Here is a 19298-nt window from a genome sequence, read left to right as displayed (position 1 = left end):
ATCTCCATAAACTTAAACTAGATGAGCGTAAACCTATGTTCCTATAATTTATTTTGTCTTTCCAATAGCGATCCCCTTTCTCCTGCTTTTTGTATAGCGATAGTCTGTTCTATTCCTCGTCCCTTCTAACTACTTTCAGATCCCCAACAGCATTTAAAGAGAAAATGTAAATCAGTGTTTGATCAATGAATTGTCTCTCAATGGTCACCCTTGGGATGTGTTCGTTGTCTTCCAATATTCTTTGCGCTGTCTCCACTACGTGATTGCCGAAGATGAGGAGTGCTTCGGTTACTGTGCAGGGTAGGAGTACCCCTTCAGCCCCTTCAGTTGGTGGAGATTCCATTAAGGTTTCCCGATTGTGGCTCTTTGTTGATCTGCGCGATTTCTGTTTTGTCTGTCTCATCTACAATCGCTTTTTTCAACGTATCAGTCTTCATGCGTCTTTGCGGTGGTGGTGCGCTTGGGGTGGTCTGAGCTGTCGCACAATAGGGTGGCGCAGGGGCGTTGCTAGACATAAAGCTCTACTGGGGCACGGGCCCCCCATTTTTTTCTTTTTCTTGAAAGCCTGCGGTGTGCAAGATACAATTTGCTTTGCTTAACCCACTATTCCAACATTGCAAAAAGTACTGGGAAAGACAAACATTTATTTAAAAATATTTAAGTATCATCTTCATATATACATATATACAACATTATTAACATGTTTAAAGGCATAAAATGTTTGGAAATAATGGCCGGAGAGAAATTTTTTTATGCACATTTGCATTTTACATAACAATGATTAAAACTTCTTTTTTTTTTTAAAGAATATTTTCATTTTATGACTGCTACTAAAAAATCTATCTTAGTTACTGCTAACTGTTTATGTAATGACCTAGAGCTAGTGAACTAAATATTAATTTCATATCTGAAAATACAGAACAGTATAACACAGTTTTTGTATGTGAACAATGCAATTTTATAGAATATTGACAGAGGTTTTTCTGAGATTTTCCCTCTAATGTTTAAGCCCTGACAGGGTAAGATGTTGGCTGCGTCCGAAAACTCTAAATTGCTGCCTTCTGAGGCAGCTTTCCAAGGCAGCAAGGCATCAAGGCATGTCCGAATTCAATGTTTGGTTTACTTCCTGTCTCCTGAGATACCTATGCGTGGACGTACATTAAGAATGTGATTGGTCGAGTTCGAAAAAATAAAATGGCGGCCAAGGACGCGACTGGACCACCAATTTAGTGTAAATAAAGGTATATTTGTACTTTTTACACCTTTTAATTGCATTTCTAGCGAGAAATTAGTATTGTAGTTTTCAAATATGTGATAAGTTATCACAAAGGCGCCCTCTGTTTAAATGTCAAACACGCTGCCTTAGAAGTGTGTCCGAAAGTCTTTCTCTGAGCTACCTTCATGCCTCCGAAGTCATTTCCTCATGAGGCAGCGAGGCAACGAGTCACTGCCTTGAGTTTTCGGACGCAGCCGTTATGTGTCTTTACTCCCTTAAATTCATCATCTCTCATTTTTGCTTCCCTTTTCCTGCAAACATTTATGATGTCCATCACATGCGTCAATGATCGGGTGAAAATAAGATTTTCATTATTATTTAGAAACTTACTTTAGTCTCGTCATGTTTTCATAAACCAACTCAATCGCGTGTACTTTGTATGTGGCTGCGCACGGCAAAACAGTCGCGTGCACGCCTCAATTCATGTCCGCGTCCGCGCACCCATTCATGTCCGTGCACGGAAGCGGACATGAATTGAGGCGTGCACGCGTCAGTGCGACTGCTGCGTCGCTTTTTCAAACGTGAATTGGGTAACTACATTGCATATAGATCCGTTTTGCCGCGATTGTCTTTGTAAAGGAATAAACTAGTTAACTGCTAAAATGTAAACTTGAGATTTACACAGGGGCACAAAAGATTTACACTGGGGCACGTGCCCCAGTAAAAGGGGTCTAGCGACGCCCCTGGGGTGGCGGGTCCTTCAGCTGATTTTTTTGTTGTGCGCTATATTTTTTAAAACTTTGCTTTTCCGGACCTTTGTCCCAAACCTTTTTCATTTCCTTCCAAACCGAATGGCTTTCCCGCATTATATCGTATGGCCAGTCCGGGTCACCCCATTCACCATTAATCATAGAATCCGCGAGCCGCATGCCCTCTTTTGAGAACGATCCGGTTCGCGGATATTTCGGGTCGATTTGGGGCCACATAGCCTCAGACCACCCAGCCAAATTACTCACGTAAGGCTCGACCCAATAAGCCTTATTATTTCGCACCATAAAATCGACGGGGCTTTCGCCTGGCAGTGGTCGCGTAACGGAACCTCCCATCTTAAATACAATAATGTGATGGTACAATATCAGCTTGTTTGGTGTAGTGTAAAAAAATAAATGACAGTAAAACAGCAACGAACAATGACATAACAATAAAGACAACCCGGGTGTTCTGTGCCTCTCCGCTCAGCCTCATATATAATGCAAATTAAATTGGTTCCTTCCTTCTTTATTTTCTTATAAGTTCAGCTGTCAATTAAATAGTTGAATAATAGTTTGTTAATTTCGTCAACGACGCCGAGAAGCAAATATACAGGTTGATCAGGTCTGTATATTTCCTCGCTCCGTTCGGTAATTAATTTACCATTTGCCACTTAAAGGCGGAGTCCACGATGTTTGAAAAACGCGTTGGAAAAGGAGACGGGCCGACTACCAAAACACACTTATAGCCAATCAAATCAAATCAAATGCCGGGTTGCGTATGTGTGGGGCGGGTCTATCAACAGAAGGTCCAGATTCTATTGGGGTAGGGGCGTGTTTGTTTAGGTGATTTCAAATATCAACATTGGCTTTCAAACATCATGGACTCCGCCTTTAATGCATTGGCACATCGGGACTATAGTGTCCCCCTTTTACGTGAGCGACTTCACTCTTGTTATAGCGAATTAACACTATCGTCCATCGTCCATGGACAAAATGAGTGGATAACCCCAATCTTGTCTCGAGATACAAGATATAATAACCAGGACACTACAGGGGTAAGCGTATATTTCCTTTTTAGAAATATAAAAAACACTTAATATCAAATAACTTGTGTCCAGTTTTTGGCAGTATAGACAATTTATAATAAGCAAAGGGAAGCTTCATAATTTGGAGAAGTATCCCCAAGGATATAGAAGTCATGAGATCTGATATGCCTACGTGACTGGACTAACACATTCAATAAGAAGAAGTTCACCTAGGGACTTTGGGTACATTCAAGGACAACAGATGCTGACTCTAGTAGAAATAATTCACTTATAGCTTGATTCGAAACCATATAGAGAAGTTACAAAATCTTGTTGCATTAAGAATAAAATATGTGAAAGTGATTATTGCTCAATCATAAAAATATGAGGAATACAAAGTATTAGTATGCATTATAAAATAAGAAAACAGTGGGTGTGGGGAACCAAGAAAGAATTAATTCTTACAGTATCTTTGGGATGTGGTGGAACGGGAGCTTCATGCCCTGGATGTGCATCCCACAAATCTCCATCAACTGCAAGATGGGGTTCCTAATAATCTTTTAGGTGAGTGTATGTGACCCTGGACCACAAAACATTGAAATTGAGATTTATACACCATCTCAACGCTAAATATATAAGCTTTCCATTCATCTATGGAAATGATGTATTTGTTAGGACAGGACAATATGTGGCCGAGATAAAACTTTGAAAATCTGGAATCTGAGGGTGCAAAAAAATATGAAAATACTGATATTGAATAACGCCATTAAAAGTCCTTAGGAAAACGTAATAAAAAATTTAGTTTTTATATATTTAAGATAGGAAATGTAAAAAAAAAATCCTCATGGGACATGATTTTTAATATCCTAATGAATTGTTTCATAAAAGGAAAATCGATCATTTTGTCAAATACAATGTATTGCTACAAATATACCCGTGCTACTTAAGACTTAAGGTTTTGTGGTCCAGTGTCATATGAGATCTTTCAATTAATTTGTTACATTAGAAATAAAACCAAATAAAAAAAATACAAAAATGACATCTGGCTACAATGTGTATTGACTGTGTAGTGTGACAGGTGTGAAGGGATTCATGAGCGTGATTGTTTATTTATTAAGCTTTACATTTATATGCACATGGACACATCAATAATGACTACACCAATTCATCAAACCGGTTCAAAATAGCTTTGGCATCTAAGGAACCTGAGACGACAGCGTTACAGTACATGCTCCGAGCTACAAGTTAAAACAACAGCAGCGTTCAACAGATCTACTCACACAACCAAATATAATAATCCTGCCTCACCTGGATGTCTGTATGACATTACATGAAACATTTTCCTGTTCGCAAAAAAGCAAAGACTGTGCTAATTCACCTACCACGTTTGACCTACTCTGATAAAAAAAAATATTGTGAGACGTGCAAGACGGGACTAAATCATGAGTCCGAATGTAAATATGAAATATGTAGTGGAATGTATATTGAACAGACTGTGTGCACGTGCATGTGTGTTTTAATAGCTCAGTTCTCAGTGTCTGATGAATCGCTGACATCTGTTAGGCGTGTTTGCTTCTTGCGGACGTTCCAGTGAAGACACTCGGCCAGACTCTCAAACCAGTCGTACACCAGATCATGACAACAGATCGAAGGAACTGGATAACAAGATGTTGTGATCTTAATGCTACAAAGGGAAAAGAGAGACTTTATTTCATGCATCATCAACTATTTATAAGTGTAAATACAGCTGTAATTGTATCTCAAATAAAAGCTGTTTGTAGCCTTGTGTAAAGGAGTCACACCTATCTCCATGCCGGATTTCCTGCCTCTTTCTACCATCAAACGACACCCAGGCTGTGTTGCGAGCATCAGGAGACAGAGTTATCTGCCAAGTACGGAGACAAAGTACGTTTATACCACTTTTTCTTCATGGTTTCACAAGTTTTGCAACCACATGTTTCTGCTTAACAAACATATATGTGTTTACAAAGCTTCTTACTCATCTCACACCCCTGTTTATTCTCACCATGAGCTCCACTCCAGCAGGCACCACGATGGGTCTAAAGGAGAGCGAGTGGGGACAGATTGGGGTCACCATGATGGCGGGAACGTTGGGATGGATCATTGAAGCTCCCGCTGCGGCAGCGTAAGCCGTGCTGCCTGTGGGGGTGGAAACTATTACACCTGCACAGAAACAGACCACGTATTTACATTTATTTTCATTGCAGGACAAAACAACAGAGCCTATGTGGTTGCGTTGTGACATCTGCTTGAGCGAGAGGCAGAAAAAAAATGAAAACAAAAAACAAAGTGTCTTGCATCACACAGAAGGGGTTTATTTCAAATCCAGTATGTTGCAGCATCTGTCTCTTATTGTTTTTTTAAGCAATGTTGCTCAAACGTTGACAGGAAAACAGCACAGGGGTTTTAGTAACACTGTTTAAAGCTTGTAATTAAGAATGCATTCAGGTAATCTGTGCTTACCATCTCCCTGTACAGACGTGATGAGTCGTCCATCCAGGTAAAGGTCAACGTTAGACAGGTAAGAGGAGGGGCCTCTATCCACCACCACTTCATTTAGGACCTTCATAGACACAACAGGTCAATGAATTATTACAAAAATCACGAGTTCATTTTCAAATCTTGTCGAAATATTCAGCATTTTGACTGTGAGGTCTAGGGCTGGGTATCGATTCAGATGTTCCAGATCGATTCGATTTCGATTCACAAGCTATCAATTCGATTACGATTTTCGATTCCGATTCTAGACTCGATTTTTATACCAGATTCTCCGTTCAACTCAATGAATATAGATTGTATAGGATATAATATTATATTCTAATATATTAGAATTTAGACTGAATGAATGAATGACAGGCTACCTCTGGCTCCTTGGTAACATTGCGCAAGGCAAAAAAGGGTGACATCTAGTGGAGAAGACTAGTACTTAGGTCAACGTTAATCTTACAAAAATCGATTCGTGGCCTGTGAGAATCGATTTTGAATCAACCACAGAAAAAAAAACAATTAATCGAAAAATCTATTTTTTTGCCCAGCCCTTGTGAGGTCTTACCTGTAACTGCAGGGATATCTTGCCCGCCTCATTGTTTGTGTGGTTATGAGGCACCATGCCATTTTCCTCATGTTCACTCCTCACGCCTTTCAGCACCTTCACCTTCAGACGACTGCGGAGGGTGATGGCGGCATTGCCTACGACAGTCGCACAAAAAACTCCATATTGTTATTAAGGCAAACCGAAAATACCGGCATCAAAAGTGTCCCCATCTAGTTTTTATTCACTCTACCTCCGAACACCTTATCCACCTCGGTCCTAAAGGATTCGAACTTGAAGGGCGTGAGGAACCCTAAGGATCCCAGATGGAACGCCATCACCGGAGGAACGCTGCCCTTAAACCAGTAATGCCAAAGACTTGCAATAATCCATAAACCAAATCTCTAATGTTTCATGTCTAAATATTCAAATTCTCTCTGCATGCACCGTGCGCATTCGATGGAAAGTAGATTAGAATGACAAGCAAACGAGGTAAAACAATGCAAATACCTGGAAAAGAGACGAGGCATAGAGAAGAGTCCCATCTCCTCCCAAACAAATAATGAGATCTATGCAGTGCGATATGTCATCAAACCCTGGTTGAAATAATACAAGGATAAATTCACTCACTTATTTTCCTAAAGCACACCATACTTTACCGGTCACCGTGGTTTTGGGATTACGCAAATCTTGTATTCGAGCCGAAAATGATACCTGCATGTGAGCAGGCCCTAACAAAACAGTCTGAGGTTACTGTACCTTCCCTGAATGTGCACAGCTGATTGCGAATGTCTGAAAACTGCTCGTCCTTAATGAGAACGGCATCGTCCACAACTTTCTTCTCCACGTAAACCATCAGATGTTTCTCCTGAAACAGATTAAAGCTTTTTAAAGGCTTTCATCTTTTCCATTAGATGCAGATAATAATACAGATTGAGGCTTGTTAGCCAAACAATGAGGATTAAAGGGTAAAGATTGTAATTCAACTACTAGCTTTCTTCCTTTGGCCTCCCCTTATGCTTTGGTTTCGTGCGGCCTACCTCTACTAGGAACCTGCAGAGCTCTTTGAATGGCTCGAGCAGGCCCTCGTCTCTGATCTTTCTGATGACCAGGACATTAAGTGGAGGTTTGCTCCAGGTGAGCCGCTGGCTGGCTGGATCCTGAATGTGCCTGTAGGGAAAGACAGCGGTGTGGGTAAACATTTTCTGTGGCGGTAATGAATTTATCAGACAACAGCGCACGCTCTTTGCCCCCATCTCTAAGCCTCTTATGCAACATACAGCTCTGATGGAAAGTTTATGAGCACTGTAAATGTTGACTTTTCTTAACATCAGATAACTGTTGAAATAAAAAAATGAATGTGTGGTTCAACATCTGCTGTTTTTTTCACTTATGGAAAAACCTGATAAGAAACCTATACATACATAAATGTTTAGCACAGTTTTGATTGGTAACCACCGTGAGATTTTGTAAACTTTACCAAACGGTGAGGAGGATTTGGGTTAATTTGTACCAAATGCATTTTTTTTCCAAACTATTTGTTTATTCATCTGCAAGTCTTCTATTTAAACGTGACCCTGTCTGTAAAAGTCTCTAATGATAAGATTTGAAGCATCAATATTTGATTTTAATTTTAGACTTGATCTTACTCGGGCATTGAAAATATCAAGGTTATATTTACACAAACGTTACGATCCAGTTTTATGTAAACAAACGATAAATCTTTAGCTACCTGGGTCACAAATTGGAGTGTAACTCCGAATATATTCGATACGTATGCATTATTCAAACACAACTGTTCTTGGTCCTACATGTTAAGCAAAACATTACATCACAAACCAAAACCTCAAACAGACTATGAAACCCTACATTACCATTTTGATGTGGTGCGTTTCCCTGACGGGTGCAAAACGGGCATTATGCTGTGGTTTACTGAAAGAAGTGCATTACATCCAGTAGGAGAAGTGGTGACTGCCACAGTAGTCCATTTTTAACAAAAAACTCCTTTCATCCAATCAAAATTCAGAAGGCACTCTTATCACTTCTCTGTCCATTTTTTTGTTTGACTTAAAGTTTAAATATTACCAACAGATGGATTTGACCTGCCCTGATGCGGGCATGACAGGACTTACATGACTGAGGTCGGATTGGGCAGTATGCAAGCTTTGGGTCCAAAGTGAGTAGCAGGATATGGTCCATGTAGAAAGTGTCCTCGTCTGAAACAAAAAGGCACTTTAGATCTTTATCCATCAACCCTAAAAAAAATAAATATATATATATATATATATATATATCTAAATTGTACTTGTACCTGCATCTATCCCATCTAGTGCAATTCTCAGTTGTCTCCTCCACAAATACAGAGTCTTCGGTCCCATGCTGCTCCGGCAACCGATGTTGATCACTTCCCCCCGACAGCTGCTCCGGACAGTCCGGCTTTCGGAGAGACCTCTTCATCACTCTCCGTCTCCGTGCAGGCTTCCCCTGCTGCCTGTGTGATCGGATGGATGTACTGCAGTTCCCACCTTCCTCCACTTTCCTGGGAAGCAGCCTCTCTTCTACTGCCTCCATTCTGATGGAAAAGGAAAACAATATTTGATCATTAGGAGATCATCAATAATTACTATAATACAACATGTCGTTTTGATAGGTTAGGGTTAACCAGTGGTTCTTAAACTGAGGATGCGAGATGGTGCCAGGGTGCCCTGGTTTTTAATGACATCATATAAAAAACATTAATTTATCATAATTAAACATCAGTATAAGGGTACTGATCAATAGCACTATATTGTATCATATAATGTGTTTTGTTTCATTCAAATTCTAAGTTCGAATGAACTTTAGTCATGCATTTTCTTTGGGGGGCCGCTCACGCCACTGGGGTAAAAAAGGAAAGCATCTGGGACATGGGGAACAGTGATTAAGGCTTTAAAGCAAAGGGGTCACAAATAATTATTATATACAATGGCACTTGAAATATTTAACACCCTTCACAATTTAAACTTACTACACTGAGATCTTATGCAGTGTAAGTGCAATTTGTACACGTATTAATGTATTTATTTTACTTTTGATTTATAGTCCGTAGTCTTGATCTCCCATTAAGACTGCAATACAAATTGGGCTTGGTGAAATATCGCGATATCCCGGCCGTCGACGGGCGAAAAAAGTACGTTGGTTCTAACATTTTCAGTTTCTTAACATTTTGCTCTAACTTGAATCGATTTGACAAACTTAAAGCGTTATCATGGCCCATTTGTTTAGGCTTATCTCCTACTTGCTGTCAGTTGTTTACATTGACAAATATATACATAACTTTATATAAATATCACGGTACTAACGAGGTTTTAGAAGTAAAGACATGAACATGTTAAATGACACGACAAGCAGTCGCTTAATGTGACACTTCACATTGAACAAGCGCAACATTAAAAGTAAAGCCGCGAGCCTAATATGCTACACAGGAAACAGCAGACTTACCAAACAACGCAATTTCCTGTCAATCTTTCGCTACTAAACAAATCAAGTTCAGACACGGAAACGCGTTACCTATTTCTATGAAATAATTCCCGTAAAGGCTGTCCGGATTAACATCACGCAGCTGTGTTTAACACCGCCACGGCGCAGCCGCAGAATTTCTTCATGCTGCGCTGTCAAAACCGTTCGGCGTATGACATAAGCTGTATCGAAAGTCGCGTCCTTCAGCTATAATGTCGCGAGAGCGACTCAAAGGTTGTGCTGTGATGTCATACGCCGATCTGTCTGCGCAGCGCAGCAGTAAGTCGAACACACCCGATGGATGACACTGTTCTTCCACTGTTATCGGTTCCTGAAGTAATAAATGTAAAAAAAAAGAAGGAAGAAGAAAGGCGATAAAATATGAGGAACCTAATAATAACAACGTTTTTCTTTCAATGCGACGTAATTCATTAATTGGAAATAATTTAGAAGCTAAATATAATTTTAAATGCTTTAAAAGATATTTAATTTTTCAAATGTATTTTAAAATATACAATAAATGGCAAATATATATATGAAATATATTTTGAAATGTGTTTACAAAAATATATTTTCACCCATTCTTTGGGGGGGGGGGGCATTTTTGTGTTTTGAAACATATTTAAAAAATAAATATAAGCTATTTTAAAGCATTTTACTGATCTAGTTTGCCACATATCATTCTCACTTTTATTATTATGTTTAAATAGCATGTGTTAATACTGCCTGCACGTGTCCTCCCTGCCAAAAAAACGAAACAAAAGGAACCATGACCATTAACCTTCTAAGACCCTAGCTTTGGTTTGTCTTTATTTCAAATTTCTTCCGGCTATTTTGGGGTTTGGAAGAACCAATAATAACCAAATATTTTTAGTTAAACATAAAGCAATTGTCCATGTTTATGTACAACAGGTTTCAGTTACACATAATGAAGTATTATGGTGCAAACAACAAACAAATGTGGACATCCAGGTTTAATTTCTATTAGATTTAATGGTTTTATTGGGAATATAATTGTAATGAAAACTATAATGGTCTCTGTGGGTCTTTAATTGGCTTCTATTGGTTGGACCATTAAATTACTGGAATATGTTCCAGAATACACTACAAAAAGGAATTTCGTAGTGGTTTTAATTGAAAAAGCTAACGGCTCCTAATTGTATTTTAATGGAAACAGAAATAGAATTTCTGTGATGGTTTCTATTCTTTGTTTCAGCAGGGAGAGCTTTTGGGCTTTTGTATTTTACAGTGAGTGATTTGGTCACTGCCAGTGTGACCAATAAAAAAAATCCTGTTACAATAGGACAATATGGGTAATAAAACCCATGACAAGCTATTTTTAGTTGTCATAAAAGGTAATGTTTAATGCTTAATGATGCATAAGCTAGCATATAAAATATATGGAATAAATCATCTGATGCGAAGGGTCAAAAAGCAAACTGCTTCGACAAATACATTTTTAAAAACGACTTGTATTTTTATAACATATTTGTGTATTGTGTGTAATTATTATGTACATATAAATACACACGTTTATGTATAAATGTAAGAAAAATGTTATTTATATATTATTTATTTACATATAATATAAAATATATACAAATCTAAAAGAAACATTTGCACACACATATATTATGCAAAAACAAATTTTTATTTTGTTTGCGATTAATCACAATTAATCTTTAACTAACAAAATCTATTTTTACAATATTTGACATGTTTTTTTATTGTTTATTGTCCTATTATAGCAATATATTTACACCATATGCTAATTTATACATTTTATCTTATTTTTAGTGAAGTTGAGTAATATAATGTGTCATGTTAAGACTAATTGTTTATCATGCATGTTAGGATTACTCACAGTTAACCAACTAGTTTTCAGCATTCAATTCAAATTTATTTATAAGTGCTTTTAGCTTACATGGATTAAAAAACACAGGAAAAAATTATGAAAAATAAGGAAAACATGTGTGTTGTTTAAATAGATAAAAAACCTACGAAACCAGGCTTAGCCGAGATGGCCGAGAAATGCTACAGCTGCAGTCCATATCTTGTAGTTTTCTGGAGGAGTTTTGTTTATTTTTGCACTTTAAAAATGTTTGGGTTATTATTAAGCAATGTTGGGTAAGTATTGAACAGAAAGTGTGCTGGGTAAAATTACCCCGAGCACGTTTTCTGTCCAATATTTACCCAACATTTGCTTACAAACAATCCAAACATTTTTGTGTGTGTGTTTGTAATTATTACAATCATTTGTTTACAATGTAAACTTTCAAGTCTAAATTTGTGTCTCAATGTCACTCAATGTTAAAGCTGCGGAACAAACCTTTCAAAGAAAAACTATACTTAAAAGAAAGACATGTGGGGGTTTGTGGATTGTGTTTTACTGTGAATACAGTAGTGTATAGCAGCCACCTGCATCATTCTTTACCCGTATAGTCCTTCTGACAAACTCAAGTGTTTTCATTCTACCTTCAGTCAACAAAGGAGAGCTGTTTGGTTAGTTTAAGGTGGATTCGGTGTAAATTTCTCATGCACAATTGTAAACGCTTCTTATTTGCATCAAAACAGCGATAATACACCATAATAGATGGTTTACTTTCCTGGTTGTGATGCTTTACAAATGAACTGAAATGTATGCATATTAAGACAAAACCAATGACCACACTGAATGCTGAGGGCTTGGCCAGTACACACTTCACAATGTGTTTCTCTTATGCTGATTTAAGGAAAAGACATGTTTACATAAATGGAAACTAATGTAGAAAAAATGTACTCATTAAAGTCGCCTACTCCTTGTATTTAGGGCTGGCCTTCACTTCTTACTGTAGGGTGTGTCTTTAACCGACAGCAAGTGTGCACCTTTCAGTTTGGCATTGAACACTGATCCTTTTGGATGTTGTCAGTTTGCACTTGGATTATGCCACACCATGGATACATTACTCCCTTCACTCCTGCTTTTACTGTGGTTGAAAAGCTTCATCAACTGGGTGGTGGTCACGATACAGAGACACTACGTGATTCGCTCTTTCTCTGGATTCTTCTGCATTTCCTTGGCACTAACCGATAGTTTCCTGAGTTTTATCATCACGGCTATTTACTATCTGGAAGACTTCAACCTCTCAGGCTGGCGTCTGACCAGGCATCACGTATGTCTCCTCGTTCAGATTGCTTGTTTCATCTGCAGCGTTCTCCATTGGCCGGTGTTTCTCCTCACGTTGTTGGATAATTTATGGACACTGAGTTCATCAAAGACAACCTGGACGCAAAAACTGACCTATGTTGTAGGCGTGTGTCTTCTTTGGATTCTAGCGACTTTGTATATCTTTTGGGTAGCAGATGTTGTTTTATTATTAGGAGATGACAAGCACTGCCACGTGTTCAGTAGCTCTCAAAGTGTTCAGGTACTCAGTACTTTACTGTTGACTGTCACCTGTGTATTATTTTATTCATTCACTTCACGTGACGGACAGAAAGTACAGGTGTTTCTGCATTCCACTCGAGGAGATCGACAGATCTGCATGGTTTCTTTAAGGCAGATTATGTACACGTTTCTCAACACGTGGGCACCTTTTATTATTCTCATGATCATGTTTCCATTTCTACAGACGGAGATGAATGCACTCCTGCAAATGAATACCGTTTGGTTGTGTTTTCTCAATAGCTTCTCTATGGCAATGGCTTTGTGCAGTCGCCCCTTTGAATTCAGCGAGACTATAACCGATGGATTTTGTTCCTGGTCTTTTTGTTTTGTTTATGGAGCTGAAAATCAAAGGAAAGGCCACTTTCAAGTTTAAATAGTTAATACTTGACCATGAACTATTTGCCACCCTGTCTTCAGGTCTTACAATCTAATTTTGAGTTTGGGAGCATGAACGTTTGATTTCAAGGTTATATTTTCAGAGAAGGTATTTATGTAAATATATTCCTACATTTGTGCTATATATATATATATATATATATATAGTATATATATATATATATATATATATATATATATATATATATATATATATATATATATATAGTATAAAATGGGGTGCTTGTCCAGTTCTGATATTATTAAGTTTTAATATAAAGTAAAAAGCATCAGTATTTAAGTGTAAATCATGCTGTGGCTTTGTGCTTCATAGCTCATGGTTTCTCTTTACTCACATGGAAAACAGGAACGAGGAAGAAGGTTTAACTAGTAAAACAAGCAATACGACTTTTTTATTCCAACCAAAGAACACGTTGCCAGTATTTACCCAACCCCAAAGATAACTATGTCGTTTTAGCTTTGGTACAATGCATTACTTAAATAAATATTGTTTTGTTCTACCCAACAAAAGACATACTTAGTTGATATACTCTTTTGAAACATACATAGCAAACATAATATTGACATATGTTCATGTTGTCCAAGCAAAGGACAACTGGCCTCTCCAGCCGAGCCCAATTTTTTATATCTTATAGGTTTTTGCTTTCTGCAAAAAGTGCAAGACAAAACATGTAAAAACCAGTCAGCTCTCATATAGAGACATATCCTTTTATAAGAGATCAATTCAATTGTTTAGCTAAAGGGAACCAGTGGTTTCCTCAGATCTTAAACTTCTGTATGGCCGTACCATTAAAGCACACTGATAAGTTTAACAGCTTTGAATATAATGTTATAACTGTGGGAGTTAAATGCAGGTTTAAATCAATAAAATTATAAAATTATCCAGTTTAGTGGACACTGTCAGAAATAAAGGTACAAAAGCTTGCACTGGGATGGTACATTTTAAAAGTAGGCTACGATTAGGTACAGTTTAATTCAAGTTTAATCAATTTGAATTTACAATTAATTTCAACACTCTTGACTTGCGAGGAGTTGCTATAAATGATAAAAATAACTCAAGCTAAATCAACTTTAAATGTAATAATTTATGGGTCATTCTACGGAAATGTCAATTTTTCTGTCCCTAGCTTTACAGAAATATTACACTTCATAAACACAATGAAACAATATGTTATTTGAACAATTACACCTTCTTGAGCCATCAATGTAGCAATATTTGATTTTTATTAATTAATTAGACTTCTAAGCACCATAGAAGTGCTCGTTCCCACAGTCATGCACAGAAGGAAAAAGCTTTATTTTGAGATCAAAATAGTGTTTTCGTCCATTTAAAATACAATAATGTGTCCATAACTATCAAATATATGATGTAAATTACATTAAAAAACTAAATTCTAAATAAATATTTTAAATTATATAATGAAAGTAGTGGTCCCTGGAGATGTGTGACTGGTGTTACCGTTTAACAAAAAAGCTCTTATTTTTAAATCAAAATCACACTGATGACATCACTTGACTTCCTTCTTTCAATTTCCTGGAGATCTATGAAGAGAAGTCCATGGTAAGTCCACTATCTCTTTTCAGTTATCAATAATCTTTTCATTTATCTCATGATTTCATATGAAGCTTTTAGTTTAAGTCACTGGTATGACCTCCTTTATTGTTTGGGAATTGCAAAAAATAGAATACAAATGGATTGAACTATAATTTAGTGAGTATACAATGATTGACAACATGTGGTTTGATACTTTGCAGCAGCAATTTTGTAAAATGCAGTTTTCATGAAAATTGTCACTGGTGTTACCTTCCTTATAGGTAACACCAGTAAAGATCATTGACACCAGTGACTGATGATTTGTTGTGTCACTGTATTTTTTTCTTTCACATTAAATAAAATCTTTCACATGTGACATGATGATAATTTTAAATGTATTCGGCTACACTTAAGAATTAAGCTTTAAAGCTGAAAAAAAAAAAATAATATTTCATAAACACCTTTAATATTGCTAAAGAAGTAAGGTAACACCAGTGACAAAAAATGGTGTATACAGTCTTTAAGTACATGCACACAAAAAATAAAAAATCATTAAGCTGTCATTTATGTGTACTCATAAAGTTAAAGAGTAATCTAATAATGTGGTCTAAGTTTAAATGTTAGAAAAATAAATAAATTTTAAGACATCTTGACATACCAAAAGTGGATGTTTGTGTAGAATGACCCTTATAGCAACTCCTCACTAGTCAAGTTGAAATGAATTGTAAATTCAAGTTGATTAAACCTAACAATGTAAGTGCAACAAGGAATTTTTTAGAGGCACAAATATGTATATGCACCCTTAAGGTACAAAGGTGTACTTTTTGAAATAGTTCCTGAACAGGTTTTGTACCTTTATTTCCCGAGGGTGCACAGACACTCCTGTTGTGCAAACACAACAAAAAGTAATTTAATCAATCTAAAAACTTATTTTAAAAAATACTTAAAATTACTTTAATTGGTAATATTTTTTTTATTTTCTCACTTTCACTAAGTTTAAACATTTTGGGGTGGTTTCCCGGACTGCGCTTTTGCTTGTCCCAGACTAAAATGCATGTTTGAGCTGCTTAATTTAAGAAGATCTTGCCATGACATATCATAACATATATCAGTGCCATTGCCTTAAATTTCTTCTAAATGTTTGCAAAAACGTTAGAACAACGTAGACCACACATACACAATAATCATGAACAAGGAAACAGAACCCTAATATATATCTGTGTTATATATTTTCTATAATTTTTTCCTTGTTGCGTATGTCTAAGTTGTTCTTATGTTTTGCAAACATTTAAAATAAATTTTAGTATTAAAGTTTTTGTTGAATCATATTTTTTTAGTTAAAACACCTGTATGCAAATTTTACGAAGCATGCTTAGTGAATGAGACCCATTGTTTGGGAAACTTCCCCTAAATGTGTTACCAATTGAAGTAATTTTTTTATTTCACCTGAAATTTTTCAATGGAAATATAAAGAGTCCACACTGGATTGAGTTAAAGCCATTTTATTTTACTCTATGTTTTGGCATCAACTATTTATGTTCAAAGTGTTACCTAAGAAAATCAGTGTTTTGTTAGTGGTGTTTGTTAACTCCTAGAAGACCTCCCGTGTTTTTGGTTGATGCCGTTTAAGCAGATCATCGTCTCTTTTACTGTAAATGGTAAGTAAATGTTAAATATTTTTTTTTTATCAATAACATTTGAGAGTTGTAAGATGTTATGCTTTATATTGCTGTTAGTGACAAGTTTAACATTTAGGGGCAGTTTCCCGAACAGGGATAGACTAAAATAAATATAAGAGCTGTCCAAACTGAAAGCACCTTGCACTGACATATCTTATAATACATCAGTGCCCTTTGTTTTCTTCAAAATGCACACAAGTAATGTTTTTAGTGTTTGTTATTATATTTCCTAATTAAACTAAATCCTAGTCCTGGCTTAAGCTAATTCCGGTCCGTGCAACCACCCCAAAGAGTCATGTGTTATTGTCAGCACACGAATGCGGCAATTGAGTTTAGGTCTTTGCCTCAGACGAACAATTTATACTCAATCTTTTTTTTTATATGTTAAGTTTAAAAATAGTTTTTTTTAATCTGTTAATTTGAGCAGGAGATTTGCTTTGGTGGACTTTGGAAGAGCACAGAATAAATAGGCCAAGGTCAAGCTTTATTGAAATTCTTTATGAGCAATTTAGATACAGCGGAATTGTCAAAAAAAAAAAACCCACAATGGACCCATAAACTACAATAAAAACATGAACATTTATTCAGACTGAATTTTATAATGAAATGAGTATTTTGTGCAAAACATAAATGTACTGATTTGAAAGTTTTTTGTAATGTGTTCTGTATGTGAATTCAGTAATGTAATCTTTAAATATTAGTTTCTGTGGTGTAGTTATCAGTTGTTTTTTAATAATGCATTTTTCTCTTTTACTTTTGTTGTATTAACAGCAAAGCTCAATATCCTGTCTGACGGTCTAACCGAGGATCTTATCACCTCCTTACAACTGCTGGTTCATGATTTTCTACTGTTATCATGTGAAAATGAAGTGAAGACCAACATGGCTTTTGGAATGAAATGAAGTCAAACTTGTTTGTATGAACTGAAGCATCCCATGAATTCTGTGTTTTTTTGTTAAATATCTGTACTATTGTTATATATTGGGAGTGTGCTTTTTAGTTGTCACAGATGTCTTTTTTAATGAACACTTAAATGGATGATGCATTGAGGATTTTTTCGGTCATATATGTTGATCAGATAACATTTAAAAAAAAAATCCTTAAAGTTTTTTGTCCCAAAAGTACTGTAATATGTTGCTGTCTTTACATTTACCATATTAACACCCATAGGGTATTATGGTAAATTTAGGGCCCTGTAGTATTAAAGTTACACTGAGTGAGTTAATTTTTAACAAATAAAAACTATTTTACACTGATGTAAATGTGTAAAGTTATACTGTAGTTAGATTTTAAAAATGTTTAACATTCTGCATAAAGTAAATGCTAACACTTTAAAAGAGTCAATGTGCCAACACTTTCAAAAGTGTTGATATAACTCTTATAGAGTTATTCTGAGGTTTCATATTTTGCTGTGTACATGCATTTACTCAGCATTAGTTGATGCTGAAGTAAAAGTAAAGGTATGGCTTAGTTCATTATGATTCATGAACCCTTATAAAGTGTAACCAATAATTTTTTAGGTGTTACCAATTCTCAAACAAATTAGCATCGCACACACACCTGAAGTTAATAGATAGGTGCAAAGGATAAGACGACAAAAAGTCTCAAAATATACAAAGAACAATTACCGCACACTATCTGCTTGCTAAATTTTTCTTTAAATGAAAGTCGCATTGCAACGTTTCGATCAACTGATCTTCATATATATATTAGAGCTGGGCATATAAATAAAATAAATAAATAAAAGTATAAATAAAAGTAATTTTTGCATAACATATGAGTTTGTGCTTTGTGTAATTATTATGTACATATAAATACACACACATTCATGTATGTATTTAAGAAACATTTACATGTGTATATTAATTTATTTATGTTTTTATATATTCTAAATTATATATACATTTAAAAAACGATATTTAAATAAAACATTTTTTAAATGTGTGTGTGTGTGTGTGTGTGTTTAAATATTATTAGGGCTGGGCATAGATTAATCTAGATTAATCTCATACAAAATAAAAGTAATTTTTTTAATAACATATGAGTTTGTGCTGTGTGTAAATATTATGTTTAAACACACACACATACATATATATACATTTAGGAAATGTTGTATTTATATATTTGTTTTTTATTTATATATAATTTAGAATATATAAAAATATAAATAAATATATATACACATGTAAATGTTTATTAAATGCGTGTGTGTGTGTGTGTGTGTATTTATATATACATAATGATTACACACATCACAAACTCATATAATATGCAAAAAATCCTTTTATTTTGTATGAGATTAATCTAGATTAATCTATGCTCAGCACTATTCAACATAATATTTACACACATCACAAACTCATATAATATGCAAAAAATCCTTTTATTTTGTATGTGATTAATCTAGATTAATATATGCCCAGGCCTTATATATAAATATAAAATTGTGCAAAAGTTAGGCCACTAAGCCACAATTAGATTAGTTGTTTTCGCAATATTATAGTGATCATATATAATTAATTCTCAGTCCCTTTAATAGAATACAACCAGAAAATACAGGAAATGTGTATGTAGAATTAAAAACTGTATAAAAATGTACACTGATGTGTAAACTCCCCTACCACTTGAGCAATAGCAGGAAACAGCATGATCTCTTAAACCTACATAAAATTAAGTGCCAAGAGAGATCACACTAAACACAGACAATGCCTAAAGAAGA

The 19298-nt window shown here is 35.7% G+C and overlaps 2 protein-coding genes across 6 annotated transcripts; one reads left to right on the top strand and one right to left on the bottom strand.

Moving 5' to 3' along the window:
- Positions 1–4074: 4074 nt before the first annotated feature.
- On the bottom strand, positions 4075–9751 carry nadkb (NAD kinase b). Of its 5 annotated transcripts, none has more exons than XM_073873660.1 (12): positions 9595–9751; positions 8357–8617; positions 8178–8261; positions 7086–7215; positions 6805–6913; positions 6556–6641; positions 6299–6401; positions 6067–6203; positions 5478–5577; positions 5020–5177; positions 4796–4878; positions 4075–4677 (listed from the first exon to the last, which is right to left on the bottom strand). In XM_073873660.1, exons 2-12 carry the CDS (start codon positions 8614–8616, stop codon positions 4518–4520), a joined length of 1410 nt encoding a protein of 469 aa, XP_073729761.1. In that variant the 5' UTR covers position 8617; positions 9595–9751; the 3' UTR covers positions 4075–4517. The 5 variants fall into 5 exon arrangements, 4 of the variants coding, with proteins under 4 accessions (XP_073729761.1, XP_073729757.1, XP_055057632.2 ...); XM_073873656.1 differs by having other exon boundaries at positions 9526–9729; XM_055201657.2 differs by lacking the exon at positions 9595–9751 and adding an exon at positions 9114–9389.
- A 1789-nt stretch (positions 9752–11540) lies between these two features.
- gpr160 (G protein-coupled receptor 160) lies at positions 11541–13502 on the top strand. Its single transcript, XM_055201682.2, has one exon. The coding sequence runs from the start codon at positions 12477–12479 to the stop codon at positions 13341–13343; it is 867 nt and encodes a 288-aa protein (XP_055057657.2). The 5' UTR covers positions 11541–12476; the 3' UTR covers positions 13344–13502.
- The last annotated feature ends 5796 nt before the right edge of the window (positions 13503–19298 follow it).

The sequence above is a fragment of the Misgurnus anguillicaudatus genome, chromosome 2 (genome assembly GCF_027580225.2).
Source record: "Misgurnus anguillicaudatus chromosome 2, ASM2758022v2, whole genome shotgun sequence".
In the NCBI taxonomy this organism is placed as follows: domain Eukaryota; kingdom Metazoa; phylum Chordata; class Actinopteri; order Cypriniformes; family Cobitidae; genus Misgurnus; species Misgurnus anguillicaudatus.
This window is presented reverse-complemented; position numbering and strand designations above follow the sequence as displayed.